This window comes from Tamandua tetradactyla, chromosome 3 (genome assembly GCF_023851605.1).
Source record: "Tamandua tetradactyla isolate mTamTet1 chromosome 3, mTamTet1.pri, whole genome shotgun sequence".
Classification (NCBI taxonomy): domain Eukaryota; kingdom Metazoa; phylum Chordata; class Mammalia; order Pilosa; family Myrmecophagidae; genus Tamandua; species Tamandua tetradactyla.
The window spans coordinates 84,680,283-84,701,575 of NC_135329.1; the positions used below are offsets into that span (position 1 = coordinate 84,680,283).

At 38.0% G+C, this 21,293-nt stretch overlaps 1 protein-coding gene across 8 annotated transcripts in view; it reads left to right on the forward strand.

The window, feature by feature from the left end:
* The window catches only part of SAP130 (Sin3A associated protein 130), a 132,672-nt gene that overhangs the window by 1,362 nt on the left and 110,017 nt on the right, over positions 1-21,293 (forward strand). For 7 of the 8 annotated variants that reach the window (XM_077153435.1, XM_077153433.1, XM_077153434.1 and 4 more), the window contains exons 2-7: positions 317-434; positions 11,962-12,194; positions 12,921-13,079; positions 14,160-14,271; positions 15,783-15,907; positions 17,580-17,704. In XM_077153435.1, coding sequence (XP_077009550.1) covers positions 323-434; positions 11,962-12,194; positions 12,921-13,079; positions 14,160-14,271; positions 15,783-15,907; positions 17,580-17,704 — 866 coding nt within the window. In that variant the 5' untranslated portion in view covers positions 317-322. Of the gene's footprint in view, positions 1-316; positions 435-11,961; positions 12,195-12,920; positions 13,080-14,159; positions 14,272-15,782; positions 15,908-17,579; positions 17,705-21,293 lie in introns of those variants that run through there. The other variant, XM_077153438.1, reaches the window with a different exon arrangement.

The following is a 21,293-nucleotide window of genomic DNA, read 5'->3' on the forward strand; positions in this document are numbered from 1 at the left end:
CGGACACGTGTGCATCATGTCAGTAGCTGTAATGTGGCTGTTGTACAGGATTCCCTGTTCTTTTTTTTTAGTCTACAGTCCACAGGTATTTAGAGGGTCATGGTATCCCCCAGCACTGTAGAAATGATTTTATTAATTGAGCCTGAATACATAGCAGATACAGAATTTAGGTTATTTTTGCCCTGTGTATCCATCATAAGTGATTTTCTTTTTTTTTAGAAAACTTGTTGCATTTGCATTTCTGAGGGAAGATAATATTTAATATTGTTTCTAATCTCAGAATCTAGCCATAATCATATGACTGTATTTACTGCAGGTGGAAATGAGTTCTCAGCAGTTTCCTCGTTTGGGAACCCCTTCCACTGGGCTGAGCCAAACTCCTTCACAGATTTCAAGCAGTGGTTCTGCAGGATTGATAAATCCAACTGCTGCAGGTAAGATTATAATTTTTACACCATATAAGAGTGTGTTGCTCATTTTCTGATTTAAAAATTAGCAAATTTCCCTAGAATTTTAGTAAACACCAAGTAATTTTAATTTGAAAACAGGATATTTTACAAGTCTTTTTGTTTTTTTGTTTTAACCACTTCATTGACATGCATCATTGTATATTGTGCAACTTATAGTAAAGCTTGCCTACAGGAATATATTTTTTAAATGTGTTAATGTGCTCCTGTCCAAGGCTCAGATGTATGGTGATAGCATCATTGGGGAACAGAGGTATGTAAAGTAAAGGATAGGTCTTGCCTTTTAGGAATTTACTACCTGGAAAAGAGGGTAAGAAGTCTTTATGCAAGTTTTGGCTAGGCGCCCCTTAAATGCTGTGGATCCTTGCCTTTCAGTAGAGGATGATTTTGCCTACTAGGGAATGTTTGTCGATCTCTGCAAACATTTTGGTTGTCCCAGTGAAGATGCTACTGGCATCAGTGGGTAGAAGCCAGAGATGCCACTGTTTATCCTGCAGTGCACAGTCACGCTACATAACAAAGAAACACCTGGTCCAACGTCGCAGTAGTGCTGTGGCTACAGAGGCCTGCAGAGCCCTGCTTAGAGGAGAAGTGACCTGGGAGTCAGAAGAGGAAAGTTCCTTACCTTTCAGTGTTGTTCTTGATTCTCTGTCAAATGTTCTCTTTCTCATCTTGCTTTGTATCAAATCAAAAGGTGGCATTGCAAAGTGAAGTGGCTTTGCAAACTGTGTTCCTTATATGGTAGAAGGTGGCGCCATCTACTCATTGCTTGAAGAGCTCAGACATCATCTTTAATTGCTTTGTCTGTGCCTTTTACCTACAAGCTGTGACACCTTTCTCATGTCCCAGTCTCATTTCCTGCTACTTTCCCCTTCTTCCAACCCTTTACCTTTTTTCAGTTTACTTTTTTCAGTTCATTCTCATGCTTGTTAGACTTACAGATACTTTAAACTGCTTTATGCCTCCTGCTTTATATTATCTATTGATTTGATGAACGAATGATGAAACGTTCCCAGTGTTCATGACCTCAGGCCTCTGTACGTTTCATTCCTTTCACTGCCATCTTCCTGTTCACACACACTTCTATGGCTAATTCCTATTCTTCAGGTTTCATCTCAGATGTCGCTTTCTGTGTTGATGGCATCTTTGCCAACTTCATCGTCCACAGTTCAGTCTTAGACCTCCTCTGAGACTGAAGACTACTTGAGGGCTGGGGTTGTGTCTGTCTCATGCTCCTTATGACAAAATAGTGTTCAAGGTAGTGGTCATAAGTTCTTGTTGAGGGACTTGAGGTTCTTTTTATTCCCTAAGAAATATTTTTGACAATATTTTATCTTTGGGATAAATTGATTGAAGGGTTATTTAAAGTATAGTATAGCTAAAGAAAATATTTTGAACACTTATCCTTTGCAAGGAATTACACAGCTCATTTTAGAAAGTGTTAATTAGCAATAATTTCTCTCAAACCTTGTTGGTTAAATGAAAAGAAAGTCATAAGTTTACTTCATAAATTTACTTTTGAAGAGTATATATGTATATGGAAGTTTATTTCTTCAATTACACTAAAAAAGTGTATAAAATTTTTTTCTGAGTAAGGTACAAATTCAATATACAATTATTTCTAAATACCAGCAGTGAACAGTGAAAGTTTTTAAATGTCATTTTCAATAATAGGAAAAAAGCATGACATGTAATCATAACACAAAATTGTGAATGTAATTAATATTGCTGAATTTTCCCCATGAAAGTGGTTAAAATGAGAAGTTTTTTATATGTTACCACAATTTTTTTTTAATCGTGAAATACGTAAGGATAAATTTAACAAAGCATGTGCAAAACCTGTAGTCTGAAAACTAAACATCGCTTAGAGGAATTAAAGAAGACCTACAAAATGAAAAGATATTTCTTGTTCCTGGATTGGAAGACTCAGTAGTTTTAAGTTATCAGTTCTTCCGAAAGGGAGCTATAGAGTCAAAGAAATCCTAAACAGAGTCCAGCGGGCTCTTCTGTAAAATTGTCAATCTGATTCTAAAATTGATAAGGAATTCTGAAGCACCTACAATAGTCATAGCAATTTTGACCCAAAAAATAAAAATTGGAGAACTATAGTACCTCATTCCAAGACTTTTATAAATCTGCGCTAATCAAGACTGTATGGTATTGATAGAAATGTAATTCACTGGAACAGAGTGGAGATCCGGAAATAAACTCACACATTGATTTTTTTACAAAAGTGCAAAGATAATAGGGAAATGATAGTCTTTTCAACAAAATAGTTTTGGAACCATAGAATATCCATATGGAAATAATGAATTTTGACCTTACATTCACTGTACCCAAAAATTAACTCAAAATGTATCATAGGCCTAACTAGAAAACTTAAAATTTCTGTAAGAAAACATGGGAGAAACTGTTGGCAATCTTGAGGTAAGCCAGAATTGCTTAGATCACAAAAACACTATTCATGAGAAAAAAAGTTGATACATTGGACTTCATCACAATTAAAACCGACGGACTGAGAGAAGGCGTTTGTAATAGATGTATCTGCAAAGGATTTATGTGCTGGTTTGAAAGGAAGCATGCCCCCTAAGAAAAGCCATGTGTTAATATAAATCCCATTTCATAAAGGTAAAATAATCTCTATTCAATACTGTATGTTTGAAACTGTAATGAAATCATCTCCCTGATTGATGAGATTTAGTTAAGAATGGTTGTTAAACTGGATTAGGGGATGACATGTCTCCACCCATTTGAGTGGGTCTTGATTAGTTTCTGAAGTCCTATAAAAGAGGAAACATTTTGGAGAATGAGAGACTCAGAGAGGGCAGAGAATGCTGCTGCACCACGAAGCAGAGAGTCCACCAGCCAGTGACCTTTGGAGATGAAGAAGGAAGATGCCTCCCGGGGAGCTTCATGAAATAGGAAGCCAGGAGAGAAAGCTAGCAGATGACGCCGTATTTGCCATGTGCCCTTCCAGCTGAGAGAGAAGCCCTGACTGTGTTTGCCATGTGCCATCTCATTTGAGAGAGAAACCCTGAACTTCATCAGCCTTCTTGAACCAGGGTGTCTTTCCCTGGATGCCTTTGATTGGACATTTCTATAGACTTGTTTTAATTGGGACATTTTCTCGGACTTAGAACTGTAAACTAGCAACTCATTAAATTCCCCTTTTTAAAAACCATTCCGTTTCTGGTATATTGCATTCCAGCAGCTAGCAAACTAGAACAACTTACATCCTGAATATATAAGGAGCCCCTTCAACTCTAGTAAGAGGACAAACAACCTGAATCTTTTTAAGTGGGCAAAGTATTTGAATGCACACTTCATCAAAAAACCTGTCTGAATGTCAAAGAAGCACATGAAAAAATGCTCACCATCATGAATGCTTAGGGCAGTGCAAATTTAAACAGTGAGAACCTACTGCACACCTACCTACCAGAATGACTAAAATTAGAAAGACAGTACCAGGTGTTGGTATGGACCTGGAGCAAGTAGAACGTATATACGTTATTTGGTAGGAATGCAAAATGCTCTAGCCACTTAAGAAAACATATACTTTCCATATGACCCAGTATTCCACTTACTAGGTATTTTTTTTTTAATTTTTTTATTGTATAGTATGACATTATATATATGAAGCGAAGAAATAAAAAAGCAGTAGTTTTCAAAGTACTCTTCAATGAGTGGTTTCAGGACATTTCCAAGAGTTTCTCATGGAATACCATACGATCCTCTCATATTTTTCCTTCTAGCTGCTCCAGAATATAGGAGGCTAGAGGGCTTATTTATTTTCTTATCTCAATTGGCCTTTTTCCTTCTTTTTTTGTGAAACAATAACATATATGCAAAAGCAATAAATTTCAAAAGCACGGTGCCACAATTAGTTGAAGAACATATTTCAGAGTTTGACATGGTTTATAATTTCACAATTTTAGGTTTTTACTTCTAGCTTCCCTAAAATACTGGAGACTAAAAGAGATACTAGCTTAATGATTCGGCATTCATATTCGTTTGTTAAATCCTATCTTCTTTGTATAACTCCACCGTCACCTTTGATGTTTCCATCCCTCTCTTTAGGGGTATTTGGGCTATGGCGGTTCTAAATTTTTGATATTGGAAGAGTCTGTCACTAATGTGGAGTAGGGAGATGGAACTATCTGATGTTCTGGAAAGGCTGGGCTAGGTTTTGGGACTTATCTGGACCAAGGACCCATCTGGAGGTTGTAGGTTTCTGGAAAAATATTCTAGTGCATGGAACCCTTGTGGAATCTTATGTATTGCCCTAGGTGTTCTTTAGGATTGGCTGGAGTGGTCCGGGTTGGGGTTTGGTGGTTATGATAGGTAGCAAGGTCTAACTGAAGCTTGCCTAAGAGCAACCCCCAGAGTAGCCTCTAGACTCTGTTTGAACTCTCTCTGCTACTGATACTTTATTAATTGCACTTCTTTTCTCCCTTTTGGTCAGGATGGAATTGTTGATCCCATGGTGCCAGGTCTGGATACATCTCTGGGAGTTATCTCCCGTCACCAGGGAGACTTTCACCCCTGGATGTCTTGTCCCACTAGGGAGGAGGGCAATGATTGCTTGCAGAGTTAGGGTTAGAGAGACTGAGGCCAATCTGAGCAACAAAAGAGGTCTTCCAGAAGTAACTCTTGGGCATACCTGTAGGGAGTCTGAGATTCTCCCCTACCTAAATAAGTTTCACAAGAGTAAGCCTCATGATTGAGGGCATGGCCTATTGATTTGGATGTCCCTAATGTTTGACACAGTGTCAGGGTATTCCCTGATGTTAAGGTTTAATAGTTCCATATTCTTTCTCCTCTCCCTCAGGGGACTTTGCCGATATTTTTTGATTATCTACTTAGTATACACTAGGATGTTTCCAGGCATTACAATAATCTATACAGAATTAAAGGTCCTCTTTCTTATTCTCGGTTCCCTGTGTTTCAGTTGTTCAAATGAATATACAGATAGGTTGAATTAGATTATGCACTACAGAAAATTTCAGTTCCAGATCAAATAAACCTTTCTTCCATTGGTTTCAAAGAGTAGGTATGGTTCTAAAATATAGACACGGTCTTCCTTACCCCTATGTTCTGAATTATGTTAACCCCAACCTGTTTGGCTTCATTCTTATCTCTAAATATCAGGTTATATATATAAAATAGCCTCTCAGGAATTCAGAAATACTAATCACCACTCTGGACTTAATGTGTCTGCTCTAAAAGTTTACAATCTAGGCCCCTGTTTTCTTATCAGCTTTTTCTAAAACTGACCATGCCATTGTTGTTCTTTTGTTTCTGACTTATTTGTTTCACCAAATGTCATACATGTTCATTCACATCGTTGCATGCCTCATGACATTGTTCCTTTTTGTAGCAGCACAACCTTCGTTCATAAGTATACACCATCGTTCACTAATCTACTTCTCAGTCAGTGCATCCTTCAGCTACCTGCATTCATGTAGAGCATCATGTAGAGGGCCCAAAGTCCATCAGCATCCTCAATTTTAGATAATTTCATTGTTCCCAAGAGAAAGAAAACCAATAAACACACCCTCATCAAATAGGAAATCTAAACCTCCTCCTAACTCCTGTCCCTCCCCCCATTATTTACTTCTGCTGTTGCTGTGATAGTCTTGATGGTTTCCTTTAGAATATAGCCCATAGCATGCAATAGAAATTTTGCTCCTGTACCCTGGACTTAAACACTCTTTGTACAAGAATCATATCTTTGAAGTAATTCTTGTGAGAACTATTTCATATTTCTAGTGTGAATCAGTGGAACACATAGGTCTATACAACCCCTTTCAATCTTGTTCATCTTCAATGTGGTGATATCACTTCTAAGCCTGCTAGAGAATCACCTTTGCTCCTCTCTGTTCCCTTACATTGGTGTTCAACCTCATTAGCTGGTGGTTCACCCATCTCTAGCTTCTATTTATCTCTGAATCCTCTATATTCTGTATTATAAGCCTCTGATTATACCTTTATGCTGGTCATAAAAGTGGAATCATACAGTATCTGTCCTTTTGCGTCTGGCTATTTTTGCTCAGCATTATATCCTCAGGGCTCATCCATCTTGTCATGTGCTTCAGGACATCATTTTGTCTTACTGCTGCATAATATTCCATCGTATATATATACACATTTTGTTAACCCAGCTGTCTTTTGATGGGTTTGGATTGTTTCCATCTTTTGACAATTGTGAATAATGCTTCTATGAACATCGGTATGAAAATGTCTGTTTGTGTCGTTGCTTTCAGCTCTTCTGGGTATATACCAAGTAGTGCTGCTGTTAGGTCATAGGGCAACTCAATATTTAGCTTCCTATGGAACTGCCAAACAGTTTTCCATAGTGGCTGCACCATTATACATTCCCACCAGCAGTGCGTAAGTGTCCCAGTTTTTCCACATCCTATCCAAAATTTATAGTTTCCTGTTTGTTTAATAGCAGTCATGCTTATAGGTATGAGATACGCTTTTGAACCATCTGTATTTGCTCTTCAGAAAAATGCCTATTCATATTTTCAGCCCGTTTTGTAATTGAGTTGTTTGTTCTTTTGTTGTTGAGTTGTATGATTTCTTTCTATATACAGGAAATCAAACTTTTGTCTAATACGTGATTTCCAAATATTTTCTCCCATTAAGTTGGCTGCCTCATTACCTTTTTTGGCAAAGTCTTTTGAGATGCAGAAGCATTTGATTTTGAGGCATTCCGATTTATCTATTTTTTCTTTTGTTGCTTGGGGTTTGGATGTAAAGTTTAGGAAACTATCTCCTATTAGGTCTTGAAGATGTCTTTCTACATTTTTTTCTAGAAGTTAGGTGTTTGATCCACTTTGGGTTAATTTTTGTGTAGGATGTAAGATAGGGTCCTCTTTTGTTCTTTTGACTATTGATATCTAGTTCTTCCATACCAAATTATTTTAAAGACTGTTTTATCCCAGTTCAGAGGATTTGGGGGCCTTGTCAAAAATCAGTTGATCATAGATTTGGTGGTCTTTCTGCACTCTCGATTTGATTCCATTAGTCACTGCTTCTTTCTGTCTTTGTGCCAGTACCATACTGTTTTGACCACTGTGGCTTTATGAGAAGTTTTAAAATCAGGGAATATTAATCCTTCCCCTTCATTCTTCTTTTTTTTTTTTTTTTTGGATGATTTTACCTATTTGGGGTCTCTTTCCCTTCCATATGAATTTGGTCATTAGCTTTTCCAAATCTTCAAAGTAGGTTGTTGGACTTTTAATTGGTACTGTTTTGAATCCGTAGATCAATTTGGGGAGAATTGACATCTTAACTATGTTTAGCCTTCCTGGTCATAAGCAGAGAATGTCTTTCCACCTATTTAGATTCCTCTGATTTATTTTAACAATGTTATGGAGTTTTCTGTGTACAAGTCCTTTACGTCCCTAGTTAAGTTCATTCCTAATTACTTGATTCTTTTAGTTGGTATTTTGAAAGGAATTTTTTCCTTAACTAATTACTTAGCTAGGTCATTGCTTGTGTATGGAAACGTTACTGATTTTCACACATTAATTGTATATCCCGCCACCTTGCTGAATTTATTAGCTTAAGTAACTTTGCTGTAGATTTCTCGGGATCTTCCAAGTATAGTACCATATCATCTGCAAATAATGAGAGTTTTATTCTTCCTTTCCAGTTAGGATGCATTCTATTTCTTTGTCCTGCCTGATTGCTCTAGCTAGAACTTCTAGCACAATGTTGGATAATAGTGATGACAGTGGGCATCCTTGTCTTGTACCTGATCTTAGGGGGAAAGCTTTCAATCTCTCTGCATTGACTATGAAGCTAGCTATTGGTTTTTCATACATTCCCTTTATCATATTGAGGTAGTTACCTTTGATTCTTATCTTTTGGAATGTTTTTATCAGAAAAGGATGCTGAATTTTGTCGAATGCTTTTTTAGCATCAATCAAGATGATCATGTGATTTTTCCCTTTCGATTTGTTAATGTGCTGTGTTATATTAATTGATTTTCTTCTTTTGAACCATCCTTGTGTTCCTGGTATAAAACCCACTTGGTCAGGTTGTATAATTCTTTTAATGTGCTGTTGGATTTGATTTGCTAATATTTTATTGAGAATTTTTGCATCTGTGTTCATTAGTGAGGTTGGCCTGCAGTTTTCCTTTCTTATAGCATCTTTACCCAGTTTTGGTATTAAAATGATATTAGCTTAATAAAATGAGTTCGGTAGAGTTCCTTTTTCCTCAATTTTTTGAAAAAGTTTAAGCAGGATTGGTGTTAGTTCTTTATGGGATGTTTGATAAGGTTCCCCTGGTCCCGGGCTCCCGTTGGTGCACTCCTGCAGGCTCCTCTCCGTGCCTCTGCACCAGGCTCCAGCTTTCTGTCTCTCAATTCCTCAGCCTTTGCAACCAGCGCTGCCCCATGTGGAACAGAAGGCTCTCCCAGGTCAGCTGCATTCCCGAATTGCCACCTCAGTCGCCCTCCTGTCCCTTCTCTAATTTTCCGTGGGGCAGGGATAATCTCGAACCACTCTCACTTTCTAGTATTTACCCAAGATAAATGAAAATGTATGTTCATGCAAAGACTTGTACTTGAATGTTCATAGGAGTTTTATTCATAATAATGCTAAAATGGAAACTGCCCATATGTTCAGCAAGCAGTGACTGGATGAGCAAATTGTTGTGTATCCATACAACAGAAACTTCTTAGCACTAAAAAGGAACAGAATACCCCTACACACCTCAATGGCATTGTAATAGAAAGAAGCAAGACAGACCACATAGTCTGAGTCCATCTGTATAAAATTCCAGGAAAGGAAAAACTCCAATTACAGTAAATCAGTGACTTCTAGGGAATAGGGTTGGAGTGGAGGAAATTGATAGTGCAGAGGTACTACTGAATTTGGAGTGTTGGAAAATGTTCCATATCATGATTTTGTTGTGGTTATGCTACTATATACTTTGGTGAAATTTTATCTAATTTTACAAAAAGGATTAGTGAATTTTATGATATGCAAAGTTGATTAAAAATTGTTCATACCTCACAAAGTATGTATGAATGGCCAATGATCATATAAAAAGATGTCCAACATCATGAGTCTTGGTGTACATGCTAATGAAAACCACAGTGAGATGCCCACTAGCAGGGCAGTGGCTCAGGTGTTAGTGAGGATAGGAGCAGCTGAAACTTTCCTATAGTGCTCGTGGGAGTGTAAAGCCCATTTGGCAGTTTCTTATAAAGTTCATCATTTACTTGCCAATTTGACCCAGCCATTCTGCCCCAAGGGATTGATGAGGATGTTTGTAAAAAATAATTGATTTCTCTACTTGTAGAATAACTATTTTATTGTATGTAAATTATATCTCAGTTAAGTGATCCTAAAAATCAAATTAAAGAAGTTTTGAGTGCTATAAGGAAAAAGGCAGTATGCAGTAAGACATAAAGTTTATCAGTCTTTATACTCAACAATTGTACTTTCCTGAAGAGATCATTGGACAAGGGCTTAAAGATGTCTGTATATTCAGGCAGAGTGTTGATAATAGCCAAAAAAAAAAAAAGAAACTAACCAAAAAATTCCATCAGTGATATATTCGTTAAAAAAGGTAGTATATCTATGCAGTGAAATTCCATTTAGCCTTAAAAGTGTGCTGCTGTATACATTCTATATGATTCAGCAATTCCAGTTCTAGGTGTATAGCCAGTGGAAATGGTACATAAATTCACCAAAAGACATGTACAAGAATATCCATAGCATTACTGTTCATGATAGCAAAAAAACAAAAACTGTCCACAGTTCTATTACCTGTCAAGTTGGGTAGAGAATTTGAGAATGCCATGGTTTATTCACACCGTGGCATTTAGTGAGTGTGTAACTCGCTTCCCATTGATAATGAACAGTCTACAGCTATATGCAGTAATGTGGATGGATCTTACATCTCCACGTAAAAGAAGCACAACAGAGTACAGTTGTTAGGAGTCTGTATAAAGTTCAAAAATATACGACATTAATCCATTTCAATGAAAGTTAGGATAATGGGTATCCTTGGGAGGGATAGTGACTGAAATGGGCTCCAACAGAACAGCTGGGGGACTGACCATGTTCTGTTTCTTGTGCAGGTTCACAGGTATATTCAGTTTGTGAAAATTCATTAAACTGCACAGTTAACGTTTAGGCACTAAACTGTTGTGTATGTTATACCTCAGTAAGAAGTTGAATAAATGAAGGCTGTTCCAAATTTAAAAGAGGTGAAGATTTCTTCAAACTGTTAACTGTTGGGTGCCTTTGGGGATAGATTTCCAAATAAAGTTTTCTACATAATTGTTTATTATCTTTATGTTCAAAATAATAAGACTTAATTTAATTTTGGAAAAAGGATAGACAATATGAGTTAATATTTTCATGAACTCTCCTTCCCTATTACATTAATATTTGTTTCTTATATATTTTTTAACTTAATTTCTTAAGTTAATGTTCTCTTGGTTCAAAATTCCAGAAGAAACAAAACATGATCAAAAGTATCTCTCCCATCCCTGAACCCCAGTCATCTACTTTCTCTCCCTTCAGGCAGCCAAGATAATTTTGGAAATAAGTTGTCTATACACACATTGCAGTGAATATGTGTGTGTTGTCAATGTTATTTCTCTTTTCACAGTTCTAGACCTTGCTTTTTTCATTTAATGTGTATTATAGATCTTTCCATGTGTGTACTTAAAAAGCATCCTTACTTTATATTTATTGTGATGGGGTGTTCCATGGTAGGATAATTTTATAGCTGGTTCCCTATTGATGAACATGTAGGCTTTCTTATAATCCTTTATCTTTATAAAAATGATGAAGTAAATAAATAACCTAGTGCATAAGTCTTTTCATGTGTATGCTGTGTTTCTATAGGATAAATTCCTAGCAGTGTAATTGTTGAGTCTCGAAAGATGCTTGCATTATAATCATGATAGGTATTGCTACCTCTTTCTATGTAGGAATTTTGACAGAAATTTGTTATAAGCATTATATGTTCTTGGATTCTGGAACTGCCCTTCTTTAAATTTCTTTTTAATGTTATGTTTTTATAATTTTCTTCATAAATATTTTACATGTAATAGTCTTATAACCTGTATTACTTATTCAACGCTTTGAGCTCCTTTTAGATGGTTGCCAAGCCCTTTGTTCGTGAGGGTGAGAAAGGCACAGTATGCAAAACAAGTCCTCTGGTCCGCATTTGCAACTCTGAGGTCTGATGTCCATATGGGAAGCCAATGCTGAAATTCTCCTTATTAAGAAAATATTGGGGCGGGCCGTGGTGGCTCAGCAGGCAGAGTTCTTGCCTGCCATGCCAGAGACCCAGGTTTGATTCCTGGTTCCTGCCCATGCAAAAAAAAAGAAAATCTCACAAGAAAACTATCAGTTTGTCAACTTTGAAACATACCTGCAAGTGCCACCCTTGTGTGTGCTGGTGTGTTAGTTACCTTTGGGTGAATATGATACCATTTAACATTTACTGTTTTTATTAGTCAACGATGAATCCAGTCGAGATGCTGAGGTCACTGCCAGGGAGCACATGGGCTCTGGTGGCTCCCTGCAGTCCCGAGAGGAGAAGCAAGAGCCTGTGGTGGTGAGGCCTTACCCGCAGGTCCAGATGTTGTCCACACACCATGTCGCCTCAGGTACGCCTGTCACGGTCACGGCCCCACCAGCCCATCTGACGCCAGCAGTGCCACTCTCGTTTTCGGAGGGACTTATGAAGGTAACAGAGAAGCTTAAATTCCACATTGAATCACAGCTAAAGGCTGGCTGATGTTTACAGTCATTTTCACGTGATCTTAGGCTGTATCCTAGGGTCATACTTTCTTTTTCTTTTTGACATACACTTTGGCTCTTCTCTAACTCCCCACTCTGCTCTTCTCTATTGCCTAGTCTTCTGCTGCTGGACAGTTGATATCATGGAATCTCTTCTGTTAACCATTTTGGAACTTATTTTATTCAAACCACAGCCATGCTTAATCAGTTTTTATTTGGAGTGGCATTCTTCTTCAGGGTTTTGTTTTAATAGCTTGCCAGTTTGGGGGTATCTGAGAAAACTGCTTTGCTGAATTACTGTGTGGTGATGTTTCAGTTACTGGGAGTTTTGTTTACTTCCACCTAAATTTGGGAGACAGCATTGTGTAGAAGAAAGAGCACAGGCTGTGAGCCATGTAGAGCTGGGCCGTGTTCCCAGTTCTTGCTTTTTACTCTCTGTGGGCTTTAAACAAGTCACTTAGCCTTAGCCTTACTTTTGTATATTTTCTCATCTGTAGAATGGCAGTGTTAGTACATAAATGGAAAGCTTTAATGCTCAGAGAGAGAATATGTATGATTTCTGCAATCTTTCATTGTGCATTCCACATTTGATCTTTGTATTTGTAAGTAAAGAATGGAAATGCATCACTAGTAAAAGGCTATTGATACGTTTCATGTTGCTTTCTCTTTGCAGCCACCCCCGAAGCCCACCATACCTAGCCGTCCCATTGCTCCTGCTCCACCTTCTACTTTGTCACTTCCCCCCAAGGTTCCAGGGCAAGTTACTGTTACCATGGAGAGTAGCATCCCTCAAGCTTCAGCCATTCCTGTGGCAACAATCAGTGGACAGCAGGTTCTTTTCCTCTTAATTTACTAATTTTTACACTGAGATGCCAGACTGTTGATTGGGACTTATTGTATGCAAGCAGTACAGTAGATACTGTGCTAAATAAAAAACTAAATGGTGACTGATAGCTGCAAGGGAAAGGTAGTGGGAATGAGAGAGAAGGATAGCTGTAAGGAGTAGAAACCAGTATGCATAGTGGTCTTTGCTATTTAACCAGTATTTACTGAGTATCTGCTGTGTGCTAGGCTCTCCCCTCCCTGTGAGATGCAAATGAAGGTCAGATAATCCTTGTGTAGGCTGAGAATGTCTGTGGGATCTGAAAGACCTCGCAGCAGGAGTGTAGGACAGAGCTGCTTCACGGTTTTTTTCTAGGGATAATGAATATGTATCTCTCTCAAGCAGCATACCAGACATGAACATTTATTTCAGTCTATTTTAATTTAAAGGTTTTTTGAAAGTCCTGCTCCATGATGTGTATTTGACTTAGTGTTTATTTCAAATTACTTACCGATGAAAAAACTAAATCTCTAACCTCCTTCATGTTTTCAAGGAAAATTGGTATTCCAAAAAGGTATACTGTGCTTTTTATTGTGCTTTTGAGTACTTTCAGGGGTGCTAACCTGAGAAACTGGTAGCAGAGATTCAGAGAATGTGAGGAAGGGCTGAACGGAGAGCTGGTGGGAAGTAACCTGTTGGATGCTGACTAAAATTTACTTAGAAATCCTATGTGGCACCAATGAATAGATGCATGCAGAAGCAAGTAAAAGAAAAAAAATAAGATTTTGGCCAAGTTAGAGGAAGCAAGTGTGAAAGACTAATATCAAAGGGGGTTTCTAAAACAGGGAGTCAAATGTGTGCCATCTTTTACTGGGGTCAGCTTGACCAGAAGTAGGTGATGGGTCCTCATGTCTCTTATGTGCCTGTTTGCATGGGCCATCCTGTAGTAGACTGAGTAAAAAAGGTTAAGTTCCCTCATCCTTCCCTTTGGGCACTCGAGCTGTCTAAAAGGACTCTTCACATTTGAAGGTAACTGATGTCCCAGAAGCAGTAGTCCAGGAAAATGACATTGCATCCTGTTTATTGCAGGGACATCCCAGTAACCTGCATCACATCATGACCACAAATGTGCAGATGTCTATCATCCGCAGCAACGCGCCCGGGCCCCCTCTTCACATTGGAGCATCACATTTACCTCGAGGTAGACCCTACATTCTCTTCAAACTTGCACCGTGCACTGGCACATGAACATTCAGTAGAAGATATGGTTACACGGACAGTATCCAGAATCATGCCTAGTAAAGTTGTAGAACAGGAGAATTAGAGCAACACACATTTCTAGCATGGTCTAATGTGTGCTTGTTATAGATGCATTACAACAAATTGTGTGTGTGTGTATAGAAACGCAAAGCAGTGCAAATTTTTAGCATGAATTAAATTTGTCCCTTATATTGAGGAATTCAAGCTCTGGTAGTACAAACACCGTCTTCATTTTTAATAAATAAATCAAATATATTAATACTAAATATTGTAAATGTTTATAGTTATAACAGCTTTTCACATTTTTTTACTCATGTAGCTATCAAATTAATTTAATTTTTCTATTAAGTTCTCATTGGTAAATTTTTTAGTGAGATTTCTAAACTGACTGGCAGAAATTCTTACCTTCTGTAGAACGTACAATCATTGTTGGCAAAATCAGGTTAAATACAGAACTAGATTTACCTGGTCATAACGTAGGTTGTTTGTAGTCAAAAGGGTGGCGCACAGCTTCTTTTAGGGTGTTGTAAAAATGCTAAAATGTTTTTTGCCTTTTCCTTGCATTGACATTTGATAAAAATCAAATTTTCAAATGAAAATTAGAAGTTTGGAAAACTGATAACTTCCACTGTGAGCTTGACAGATTCCCAATACTTTTTTAGTGTTCAAGGACTTTTCTAATGAGATTGGTGGTGCTATTAGTGATGTATCAACAATTACATGGTCTGCATAGCCAAAGAACCAATATTTTCCAGATGACCAATGCATGTATGGGTAAAATGATGTATGGGTAAAAGAGTCATTCAGAGTAGATTTTCAGACTAGCAGTTTTTAACGTAACGTAATTTATTGAAATCTCACTGATACCATTTGAGAGTCAACACTGATGAGAACTCACCTTTGTTAAATGACCTATGGTTGAGTTTTGGTGAATATTAACAACTATTTTAAAAAATCATTAAGTATGCTTCCCTTTTCCAACTACTTGTCTGTTGTGAGGCTTATTTTATTCAGGTACTTTAACCGAAACAATAGATTAAATACAGAAACACGTATGAAAACTCAGTTTTCCACTAAGCCAATCATTAAATGAGATTTGTAGAAATATAAAACATTGTTTTTCTTCTCGCTAAATATTTTAATGTAGATATTTTTATTAAACATATATTAACATAACAGTTTTATTATGTTTAAATTAATAAATACTTAGTTTTTTCAGCATAAAATATACTATGATAAAATTAAGTAGAGGTAACACACATAAACAAAAGCTCTTTCGAGATCCTTAATATGCATAAGAATGTAAAGGGTGTCCCTAAAGTTAAAATGCTTGAGCAGTACTAGCATAACTGAGTTTCAGAAATTATTGTGATTATCACCCTAGAGGATATAATTGGATATATTTAAGTTGTAAGCCCATAAATCATACTGATTACTAAAATTTCTTTTCAGGTGCAGCTGCTGCTGCTGTGATGTCCAGTTCTAAAGTAACCACGGTCTTGAGGCCGACTTCCCAGTTGCCAAATGCTGCTACAGCTCAGCCAGCCGTACAGCACATCATTCACCAACCAATCCAGGCATGTCAGGGTTGGGGGTGATCAGCCAGAAAGTGTTCAGTGCCTATTCTTAAGCTGCTCAATTTGCCAGCCACTGTGGCATTCCTTGACCTCAAGTAACTTTGGTCTAGTTGCCAGGACATAGGAAAGGTTGATTTATGTACAATGTCATGTGATAAGCTGTAGGAATTCCGAGGAGAGGTAGTATAGCAAGCCTTTTAATTGGGATGGGTGTGGTAATGAGCATTCAGTGAAGGAAAGAGGAGGATGCTTTTATGGGATAGTACTATGAGCAAGGGCAGGGAAGAGAGGGATAGTCCTAGTCTATTTGGGTGATGTAAATTTAGGCTGACTAGAACTGAGGGCTTCTAATGTAGATAGGTTTTTATGAGACCCTAAAAGTTATATGCACATTTTCTGTGTATCTGTGTTTTTCCATGAAGGTGATCCATGCCTTTCAACTTATTTTCAAGGAAATCTATGGCCTCAGTATTACTGAAAAATAGTGTATTAATGAGTGATAATGTGGTTTCTGGGGGGGAAACTGGGGGCCTTACGGAGCTATGGAGTATAAACCTGATTTGTAGTGAGCAGAGAACCACTGAGTTTTGTGATGAACTCAGTAATGTATGATGAAAGAAATATCTCTGAAAGATTAATCTAGCTGAATTACATAAGAGGGTTGGAAATTCACCTGCCTTCAGGTGCCAGGCATATGATAAATGTGAAGCAACTGGGTTTAAGACATTAAGGAATGGTGCTGATTGGGCACTGGATAATGCATCCTAAAGCTTTAAAATTAAAACAAAGCCTCTTGCTGGCCAAGAACACACATTTGGAGAGTGATTAGGTCCCCTGGAGTATATGTGGCATTTATGAAGGATTGAAGAAAGAGGAGAACCAAGACAGGGACCTCACTAGTGAGAAAGATATTGCAGTGGCCCTAGTGTGAGATAAGAAACAGTAGGAGTAGCAAGCAGATAAGAGAACTAGAAGTAAAAAACAGTGATAAAAAGTGGGCAGAGTTTGGTGATTTAACTGCATGTAGCAGGTTCAAGCAAGCAGAAACAATCAGAAGAGCTTAGGTAACTGGAAGAATAACAGTAGATGAGTGGTTAATACCCACTGTGCATCTTGTCATGTGACGCTTTCACACTCCTATAGTGGTAATGCAGCACATCCAGGTGAAAGCATCGAGGAACCGTCTGGCACCTGAAACTTTCTGCTGGCAAAGGGTGCTGTTATCAGTTATTTTCCTTTTGCATGATAACTTAGATGTCCTAAAGGCTAAAAACTCTATCCACCAGCTCAGCAGGCATCTGTGGAAGGCACTTGTTTGTATGTCAGTGTAAAATGTCTGCACAGGACCAACAACAGATCTGTGGAAATGCCAGATCTGAAGGATTAGAGCCCAGGTTAGACTAATGGGACTGGGGGCAGAATCCAGACATATTTGGAAAGGAAGGACTGGAGTACTATTCAGCCAAAGTAGGATTTTTTGAGATTTCTGACTCTTTGTCTTATAACAACCTCTCTGAAAAGAGACTTCCTTGATATCAGAGTGCTAATAGTTTGCTTTCATGTGATCAGAAACATGTTAAGAAGGAGGCACAAATTACTCTTAGTGTTTAGCTTCCTATATTTCATGTTGCTTTTTGTTTTATGTGAAGTATCTTCTCTCTTCTCTTGGTAGTCTCGCCCACCTGTGACCACTTCTAATGCCATCCCTCCTGCCGTGGTCGCCACCGTCTCAGCCACCAGAGCTCAGTCTCCAGTTATTACGACAACAGCAGCACATGCTACTGACTCAGCACTTAGGTATATCTGGGGGTATGGAGATGGAACCATCCTCCCTTCTTCCTTTACATCCTTTTTTCTTTCCTTTCTCTCTCTTCTTTTAGCTCAATACATACTGAGTGCCTTTTTTTTTTTTTCTTTTAAAGAACCTTGTGTTATTCAGGATACTAGGGATAAAGCAGTGAACAGACAGATTCCTCTCTTTCTATAGTTTGTATTTTAGGAACTAGAGACATTCAGTAAACAAATAAATATATAGTTAGAGGATGACAAGTGCTTTGGAGAAAAATTAACTAGGGTGAGGGGGACTTACTGTTTCATCTAAAGTGGTCAGGAAAGAAAAGGCTTTGTTCATAAGAATACATTTTGAGTAGAAAATGGAAAGATGTGATGAAATGAACTGAGTTGTTATCTGGGAAAAGAGTGTTCTGTGTATTGGAAACAGAAAGTGCCAAGACTCTGGAATTAGAGTATGTTTGTCATATAAGGAGCAGCAAGGGGGCCAGTGGTGGGAGACTGGAGGCAATTAGTTCAGAGACAGCAGGGGCCCAGATCACTAGGGCCTTGTGAACTTCAGTAAGGATTTGGGCATTTATAAGAGTGTGTTGGGAAGCCTTTGTGAAAGTTGTGAGCAGGGGAAGTTTCAATTGGCTCACCCTGGCTGCTGTGGAGAGGCAACGTTGGAAGCAGAGAGGTTGGTTACAAGGCTGAATAGTAATCTGGGAGAGATGCTGAAGGAGGAGGAAGGACACGGTCAGATTCTGATACGTTTCATAGATAGAGCCAAGAGATTTCTGAAGAATTGCATGGGGGTATGAGTGAAAGAGACAAGATGCCTAACTGTTTGGCCTGTGCGATGAGGAGGGTGAAATTGCCATTAATGGCAGATGAATACCAGTGGGAAGAGTAAGTTTTGGGGGGAGAAATGCCAGACTGGTTTTGAACATTTTAAGGTTGCAAAGACTTCTGAGCAGCCAAGTGGAGATGTTAAGACAGATGGATCTGTGAGTCTGGAGTTGAAAGAAGAGGTCTTAAAAATAAGCTAACGATAATACCAACAGGGAAGAGGTTTTTGAGAAAAAACAACTCCCCTTCAGAGGGCTGTTGGATGAAGTGGTATTCTTAGGAGTGGGCCAAGGTTCATGAGGGCAGGAAGGTAAATTATCTATTCAGAGAAGAGGTTGAGGCTATAGGTTACCCAATGAATTGTACCTCTGGAGGGTGTAGTGGAATGATTAGGGGTTTGGAAAGACAAGATATCTCTATGGGGATAAAGTCTGGTTTGAGCAATGATCTGGGAGCCTTCTGATAAGGGACACAGTCAGGGATGAAGGCATAGTGGTGTTTGTCTTCATATTGTCCACTCCATATTTCTCTAATGCTAGTGAATATGGGAAAACAGCAGGGTCTGGGTCTTGCTAGGAGCATGCAGAGTTCCAGTTGTCTTTCTTGTTTCTTGCTATTGGATACGTGAACACCAGGGTCTAAGGAACCTTTGGCAGTATTGTAAACAAGAAGCAATTCCTCGAGCAAGAGAAGAGATAGTGGGCCCAGAAGTTAGAGCTTTTAGAAGCTGGAGACCACCCCCAGGACTTGATTACCAGTTGGGAGCAGGGCAGATTGGTGAGGAAGAAGGAGTCTGAGATGCCTCCTAGGTTTCTTCTTTGATTGATAGGGTAAATAAAAAGGATTCAGGGAAGGGAAGCCAGGTTTTAGATAAAAGATTGAGTTTTGGGGTACTGAGTTGATCTGTGGACCAGTCAAGCGGCTGTTAAGCAGTCAGTTGAAGCTCAGGAGATATGTCTGTGCTATATAATAAGTTTGGGAGTCATCAAAAGGTGAGTCACAATTAAAGCTTTGAGATATTTGAATATTTGAGGGGAATGAATAGAGGACCTAGAACAGAATTCTTAAGAAAATAACATTTAAATGAAAAATGTGCCCAGGCCCCTCTTTTTAACTGTTAGCTTTATTGTTTACTAGCTATGTGACATTAGGCAAGTTTCTTAACTTCTCTGATCTTTAGTCCCATCATCAATCAAAAAGGGATGCTCTACTTTGTGGGTATCAAATTTGTTGCCTGTGATATAAAAAGGCAGAACTGCTCAACATAAAATAGACTTTTTTCTTGTTCATTTTCATCTAGATGATATGACAAAATGCAAAGGTATAAATGGGTATATAATGAAGACTGGGGTTGAGGTTTTTGTTATTTTGACCATGTTAGTGGAATATCTGTCTTTTACAGTATATTGAATATTTTAATAAAAAATGGACATTGAATTTTAACAAATGTATTTTCAGCATTCAATCCCACAGCAGTTATTTATTGTGTGCCTCTTATATGGCTGGCACTAGAAATTTAGTATTCATTTTGACAAAAGCTCTAGTCAATGATCACATGATTTTTCTGCTTATATCCATAATTATGGTAATTTCCTAATACGCTGTTCTCTTTGAATCTAAAGGTAGAATGTTTAAATTGATCAGTTTCCATAGGAGAAATAAGAAATTTGTAAAGCACTATATCCCAGGAAAAACATGGCTCTGTAGAATACTATCAGACTCTCAAGGGACAGGAAATTTCAATGATAATTAAATTAAATCAATTCAATGAAAGGTCAAAAGATTTTTGAGTGGTACTAGTCCACTAAATAGATTCAGTCTTATCTTTTTTTTTCCATCTGTCTCTTGGTTGTATGAAATTTATTCTCTGTTAGCTTCTTCAAGAAGCACTTGAATAAAAGACAAAATCTTTTGTCAGAGGTCTTTATGCTTAAGCAATAGATTAGCAGGCAAAAAATACAAAATAAGGTTTTTCCATGAGCTATTTCTCTCCTGCCTTCTTAAGTTGAATGATGTTGTAGAGAAGTCATAATTCTGTTGTTTTTTTTCTTTTACTCCCTAAGAGGACATTGGTCTTTTTGCTTGATTACCCACGAATCTTTTTTTCTTAATATCTTTATTATAAGCAACAAACATACAAACATTCTTGACATACAAACATTCTGTACATGGTGTATAATCAGTGCCTTGCAAAATCATCACATAGTTGTGTAGTCATCACCATGATCATTTTTTTGAGCATTTGCATCTCTCCAGCAAAAGTAATGAAGAAAAACTCATATATGCCATACCCCTTACCCCTCCCTCTCATTGATCACTAGTATTTCAACCTGCTCAGTTTATTTTAACCTTTGTTCCCCCTATTATTTATTTATTTTTTATCCATAATTTTACTCATCTGTCCATACCATAGATAAAAGGAGCATCAGACACAGGTTTTCACAATCACACAGTTATAGTGAAAAGCTGTATCATTATCCAATCATCTTTAAGAAACTTGGCTACTGGAACAGAACTCAACAATTTCAGGTACTTCCCCCTCCAGCCACTCCAATATACCATAAACTAAAAAAAGGATATCTGTATATAAGAATAACCTCCAGGATAACTTCTCAACTCTGTTTGGAATCTCTTAGCCACTGAAACTTAAAGTCTCCTTTCTCTCTTCCCCGTTTTGGTCAAGAAAATCCCATGATGCTGGGTCCCAACTCATCCTGGGAGTTCTGTTCCACATTGCCAGAGAGATTTTCATCCCTGGGAGTTT